The 7383-nt window shown below is 37.5% G+C and overlaps 1 protein-coding gene across 1 annotated transcript in view; it reads right to left on the bottom strand.

The window, feature by feature from the left end:
• Window positions 1-341: 341 nt before the first annotated feature.
• Window positions 342-7383, bottom strand: part of LOC121438964 (dystrophin-like) — a 689483-nt gene continuing 682441 nt past the window's right edge. Inside the window, 1 exon segment of the mRNA XM_041639468.1 lies at window positions 342-771. Coding sequence (XP_041495402.1) covers window positions 674-771 — 98 coding nt within the window. The 3' untranslated portion in view covers window positions 342-673.

Genomic DNA, 7383 nt, shown 5'->3' with positions numbered 1-7383 from the left:
TGGCAAGAACATTTGAAGAAGAAATTTCATATCTATTTATCTATACACCTATAGTATTTTTTTATACTTGTAGATATATAGATGTATAAAATGAAAGCCCATAGCCAGCCCCACTCAGTCAACAATTCTCAAAAGAGCAATATGAAGCAGTCATTTGGTGGTGTTAGAGGAAGTCCTATCTTTAATATGCAAGAAAAGAAATTATGAACTCCATATGAATACCACACTCAAATAATGCAAAACAATGTGCTGCCTCCTTGTGTGTGCGTGTGTGTGTGCGTGTGTGTGCGCGTGTGTGGGCGTGTGTGTATGTTTAGGGGTTTTATAAACAACATTTTTTATAAAGTACACTTTAGTTTACAATCTTTCTTTATAACTGTTATAAATTTTTAAACAACCCAAAATGCGTTCCATATAAAGAAATGGCAAGTTATTTAGCTATCAAGATTTTACATGTAGTTTTCTTTTAACTTTTTTGTACAATTGCATAGACGTGTAAAACCTGCCATTGTTAACAAAACAATAACAGACTTAGAAACTACTGAAATCTACAGTATAGTACCACTACCCTTCACAAAAATATAGATTTTATTTCTTGTAAACTCTTACTGTCTAATCCTCTTTGTTGTACGAATATTATAAAACCATGCGGGAATGAGGAGTTGTAAAACATTTATTCTGCTCCTTCTTCATCTGTCATGACTGAAACTAGGGACTCCATCGCTCTGCCCAAATCATCTGCCATGTGGAAAAGGCTCCCTACATTGTGTCCTGAAAAACAAAGAGAAAGCAGGACTTTAGAGAGGGCTCAGGTATTGTTCCCCTGATCGCCATTATGGGAAGTCATTCCCATTTCAGGATAAAGACAACACAGAGGCTGCATTGAAGTTACACACACAGTTCCACTTTCCACCCATGTTCAGGAAGAAGCAAAGCCTTGTTAATGAAGCATTACATGGTGTTAGTATCAGCTTAATGCTGGATCAGCCTACTGGTGTCATTTGATGAAAAAAAAAATGTGAAGCATTGCATTTAACTTCCCAATTTCAACTTCCCAACTCATCTCAAAGAAACGTCATAGACAAGCACAAGGCTCTTACTACAGAGAACATTTTGTAATGGGTTCTTTCTCATTTTGTTGTATTTACTACAACTATATTTATTCTGCTGTATATACTACATTTTTCCTATCAAGCCACTACCACTTCCCTTACTACCTTCACCGTTACCACCATAGGCACCCTGACAACCACACAAAATCTTCATTTACTGGCTACTTCAAGCTGTGAAGAATAGCTATACTATAGTGGGTAAGACCATTTTCTTTCCGCTTTTACTTTGGTTGAAATATAAACTCTAGATTTGACCATTTTGTGCACCATTCACATTTGAATTAGAAAGCTTCAGAACAAAAACCACTTTCCATTCCAAATTACTCTGCAGCCTAATTAGAATATGACCTATGTGTAGTGCAAAGATTTGGGGATCCTGAGAATCCATTTTTGCTGGCCCACTAAATGAGGGTTAACTATCAAAATAGCCTTTTCATAACAATGTGGCATGACCCGGCATTAATCCCCCAACATGGAATCAAGAGCATAATGTCTGTGGGTACTCTAGCAAAACTAACATATAGAATAAGATAATCTGAGATATACTTTACAGCTCTCTCTTTTTTTTTATATATGTCCCATATTTCATGAATCTGATTTTAATTCTTCAACCTTGGTAAGTCATTCTCTTTTTCAAGTACTGTCTTTGGAAATGAGATGCTTTATTAGACCATTACTACCTTATCGTGTATCAATTTAACAGAGTCTCAAAATTGCTAAAATCCCAGTAAAAGGCAAAGATAGAACAGAGCATGTGTTCTGTTATTTATTTCAATAGAGACATACCTTTTTAAAACAAAATATGGGAGAATTAGAAGTGGGTTCATGGGCAAGAACTTATACAGTGATGGCACCAGATCAATTCGAGATATAGAAAATGTTTAATGCCATTCAGGTACTTATATCACGGTGGGTAAGTTTGTAAATCTCTCTGAGTTTTATTTGTGCAGAGAATTTTGTTTAACTGAGAGCTAATTATGTTTAAAAAATTACTTTGGATTTTGTTTGAGACTTCAAATATAAAAACATTTAACAGAGCATATGTACTATTCATAAAGTGGGCCAATGTTCTGGTAGTAAAAAAAAAAAACCTGGACTCATCTTTCACTTTCTAGTCTCATATGGATATTAGAATATATATTATATAATAACATAGGAAAGCCAGGCACACTAGTGCATGTCTATAATCCCAGTACTCAAGGAAGTGGATGTCAAAGTCAAGGCCAATGTGGGCTACACAATGAAATCCTGTGTTTAACAAAAAACCAACAAACGTAAAATAAGAACACAAGCTCAGGAAGACATAGTGGAGCCCCTTGTTATTCTGTGGATCTCAGAATGCAAATATACAAGTGAAAGCCATAGGGTGGAGGGAGTCCCCTGCGTCTACTTTTCACTGCACAGCATCCCTGGGGCATCTTCACAATTATTCACACACTTCAAAGTCGATGGAGTAAATGCAATTTTTGAAGTATTAGCAATCTTAAGGAAGCCAGTAAAATATCCTTAAAGCCTGGCAGTGAATATAATTCCAACTGTATCTTATGACACATTATCTGACCCTAGGATAGATAATAGATAATATATTTTAAAATATAAACGGAGCAGGGAATACCTTGGCTTTTCCTATTAATTTATGGAAAATCAAAACTAACCTTTTAAGACTGCTGGCTAGGGGTTATATACTACAGTTCAAAAGATAGTAAAATAAATTAATGTACTAATAGAATACATTCCCAGGGGATATTTCCAGTATTTAAAATGGTGTTTGGTTACTACCTGGAAAAAACACTTGACTCTCCATAAATACCAGTTCTAGTAGGTTTCTGTTATTCCAAACGTTGCCAGCAGAAAGAGAGGCTCATTATTGTTAATATACTACACACACTATCATAAAATGTTGGTGGTATTAACCTGTTTAGACTGTTTAGTGTTGGTAAGAGACTTTATGATCATTCTTATGCTATATAAAATAAAACTTTTATAGGTGGCTTGCTATATTTACATCATATGTTTGGTATTATATCTTGGGTAACATAATTTATAAATACCCATTTTACCAGAATAATGATTTTATTTTTATGGAAGCTTGTATTAGATATAGAAAACAAACAAAATAAAACCAAGTTCATTATTTTTGATAAAATACAGCCCCCCAAAAAACGTTCATCCATGGGAGGGATAAAACAGGGACAGAGGACACAGATTTGTATGCACCATGGTTCTATTATCCTTTTGTGTAAGGAAGAACATTAGTGAGGTCATCAACTTTACCTGATAAAAATCTAAAAATATTATTCAAATATTATACTATAAACACAAGAGGTCAAAAAGTAGCTTCAAGGAACAGCAATGCGCTTTGGGCACAACTTGACAAAAATGTATCTATAGAAAGTATCAGTTTAATCCATTATTAAGTGAGGATTATTGAACACAAAGGCACCATGAGCTGAACATTAGGAGAGTTTTATGTTTTTCCAAGTTGGCACTCATTGCAACACATTTAGTCTCTCATGCCCCCACTGCCTAAGGGAGTTGTTTTCCACAGTGATTGGAATTGAGACTTTCTGGCAAAGATCCAAGACCTCAATAGCAATCTGGCACTCTATTTTTTTTTAATTCAATTCCCAAACAAATGGTTAGCATTCAATTGGCCAAAGCAAAGCCAGAAAACTGTGGCAAAATAGGCTTCTCTTTTCCCCTCCATAATTTTATTTCTAAAAAAAAATTGGCCAAGTGTGAGTTCAGGGTATTTTCATCGCCTTATCAACATCATTATGGTTGTGTCTCTATGATGTCTGGGAACTTATCTGACTACTGGGACTCTCAGGTAGTAGTCACTGATTCAATTCAATCTGTGAGACTGTGAAAATATTTATTCATGAATAAAACATGTTCAAGGATCTCAAAATTATTACAGATTTCTTGTCCACAAGAAATGAGAAAATTGAAAGTGGGCACTTACCATTAGAATCAGCCAAAAAGTCTTACACAGTAAGTATGTGAGTCGGGAGGATTCAGTGCATCACTGATTCAAGTTTTCTTAATTTCTCCTCCAGGCTAGTGTTCCCTCCCTAGAACTTCCATCCTTTTCAGGGCCATCAGTGTAGACACCCCAAGAATCATGACAATTATTATAATGGCATAGCAGGGTCTTGGCAGAATTTTTAGTATAACTACTTAGGTTTTAAACATGCTTTATATTATTTTCTACTGTTTTCAACTGTGTGTACTTGTGAGGGGGGTTGTGCACTGGGTTCCCTGGAGGTGGAGTTACAGGTGGTTGTGAGTCTCCCAGCATGGGTACTGAGAACTGAACGCAGGTGCTCTACAAGAGCAATATGTGTATTTCACTACTGAGCCATCTCTCCAGCCCCGTGACTACTTATGTTTAAATGTATCAGTGGCCACGTAGACAAGCATGCCTTCTGTGCTAAGGATCCAGCTCATATCTAAGAACATTCTTACTCTCCAGCTTATCTCCTCAGATCAGCATATACCAGTGTCACACACCAGCATATACCAGCGGCATCTCTTGGGAGAGCTTGCCCACCCCCTTCCTTCATATTAAGCTCTTGGGCAGGGCAATCTTATTCCACTTGGGCTGACACTTAGCACTTGGTCACCCAACAGTCACTTGAGTAGGTAAGTCAATGTTCAGGTAATGAAGAAGCAGCATTTCATCACTGAATAACATGTATTCAGTGTTAATGCTGCATCTACTCATTCCAGTTCTTAAAAAGGTATTTTAAAAACACATCAAAACCATAACATTCATTTTTTTTAACCCTAGTAGGTTACTATTCTGTTTGGTTCCAAATGACAAACACAAAGAGTCTTCTAAAGGACATGTTGAGACGATGTAAGCCTTTCAACTACTGGGAAAATGAATGTGGCACTCAAGTCAGGCTTCCTGGACTCCATCCTTGGCTCTGCCACCCTGGACACTTCGCTTCCCCACTCCTTGATTCAGTTACCTTAAGTGTGAAAAAATAAGAGTTCCGAAGAGTACCTACCTTTGTGTTTGTCATGAAGATTATGTGACGCAAGAATAAACGGCAAATGCCTACAACAGTGCTTGGCACACAATACATGCTGGAAAATAAACTTAGCTAAAATGGAAATGAAGGAGTGTAGGAATGAGGGAAAGAAGAAAAAAATCAAACCAAAAATAAATAAATAAATAAATAAATAAAAGGAGGTCATCTCAGAAGAATAAAAACCAAAGACTCGGGCAGAAAATTCTCAGGTCCTGGAAGTGGAAGGAAGCTTTATGACTCATCAACCATGTTCAAGGTAAAACTTATTTTGAAGATTCTGTTTGTGTTCCAGATGGCATCAGATATGAACCGCAAAGTTCCAACTTCGGGGCTAGAAAGGGTGCTATATGTTTCAGAGACTCCTGTTCCCCCAACCCCTGCTGTTGTCATGGAGATGACAACGACGATGAACATTTGAGGAAGGCTCCTCATGAGCTGCAAGTGGAGAGGCGACGCCCATCTTCAGATGATGGGTGCACACACACAGTTCTTACACAAGGGCCAGACACAGAAAGCAGGATGAGACAGACAGAAGCCATGGCTGTGAGCCCAAGTCTCACTAACCTCTCTCACTGGCTTTCCAGGGGCATTTCTTCCTTTAATAATAGAGAGAGGAAGAGGCAGAGATATCAGAAAGGAAGAATAAAACACGCATAAATATACAGTTCATTCCAATTTGCTTCTTTTACCAAACAGATATTGAGGTGACAATTCATTTATTCCCTTCTAGGAAAAAAAAAAGAAACAGAAACAAAAATTCCACAAACATCTAATCAAATAACCTTTGCGTACACTTAAAGTCAGTGTAAACAGATAACAAGACCCAAAAGACATCATTTATAGTATCCATAAATTTCACACATTAAACTGGAGGAAAATCACACAGAATAGAAATTTGACAAATAGTGGCATTGTTTTCAAGGGTGACTGTAATAGAATCTCAAGCTTGGTATTCACCAATCTCATAATCTCTTCACATTTAACTTGACAATCAATGCATTAAAACATCAAAAGTTGTTTATTGTGTCAAAGCAGAGCCCCACAGAGGACATGGACTCTGTCCTTTTAGGAATAATGTGTTCTAGATCCTTGAAGCCGAGGAAGTCTGTGATGGGAGTGGGTGGTGAGGAACAAAAAGAAAAGATGAGAGAAAGGGGTAAGTCCCACTAATGGACAAACAACAGAATGAGATCTGAAAATGAGCATTCACCCTCTTCCTCAATTCAACAAGTATCAGGAACATTTAGAATCAATGGCTAAAGACTGTACTTGTTTTATAGAACCTCATGCATACAATTAAGCCTACTGCTTTGAAAAGCTAGGCTGTTAAGAAGCTATTCTATGATAATGTTCATAATTGGACATGCCATTTTATGTCTCCAGGATGTTCAAAAGCTTTTGATTTTAGCTATGGGACAGTTCTCCACACAGGCTCACATGAAATTTCCACATTTTGAGGAGATAAAACCAATAGCTGTGCAAGATCCTATCCAACATTATCATTCTCTCCAACTCTCCATGCTCAGTGTCTTCAAAATGATTCTGGAAACAGTACTCTAGAATGTAGATACAGAGCTGCAAAGGGCACCTTTTATAACTCATATTTGAGGATTCAAACTTGTGATGTATGTGTAAGATGTGACATTTTTTCACTCCCTCCTTCTCTTCCTTCTTTTCTTCCTTCTGAATTTGACTAAGGGGGGGGGGAGTCAGAGATTATTTGACCATGTAAAACTATGCATTCATGCTCTTCCTTGAGCTGGGGCAAGAGGAAAAATGTGTACAGCAGTGTGTGTTACCAGAAGCAAATTCACACGGAAGGCAGGAAGGGGAGGAGACCATTTCATACTTTGTGGCTCAAATAAACCTACTATGGAGTACTCTTTCTTTTGGACTCTTTGACAAGATTTCTTTTCAAAAACTTAAAAAGAATCCTTTTAGTTCAGAGCTCTATTGTCCAGTGGCAGAATTAATTCTCTTTTATAAGGCTGTGGCCTTATGAAGGAGAGGGCCCACATCTCGGCCACCACTCTGTCCCCAGTCTTTTGTATTATACGTGGATGCTACTGGTATTTTGTCAATACCGATGAAACTGAATCAGTCTTGTCAACCGGAAATACCATGGAAAAGGAATCTCCAATAAGACTGGCTTGCCAGCAGGTGTATATGGGCATTTTATTGATTGGTAACGAATGTAGGTGGGCCCAGCTCACTGTGGGTGGTATCATCCC

This window comes from Microtus oregoni, unplaced genomic scaffold (genome assembly GCF_018167655.1).
Source record: "Microtus oregoni isolate MIOR12 unplaced genomic scaffold, Mior012 000059F_ref0000304, whole genome shotgun sequence".
In the NCBI taxonomy this organism is placed as follows: domain Eukaryota; kingdom Metazoa; phylum Chordata; class Mammalia; order Rodentia; family Cricetidae; genus Microtus; species Microtus oregoni.
Note: the sequence above shows the minus strand (reverse complement) of the source record. Positions and strands in the feature narration are given on the sequence as shown.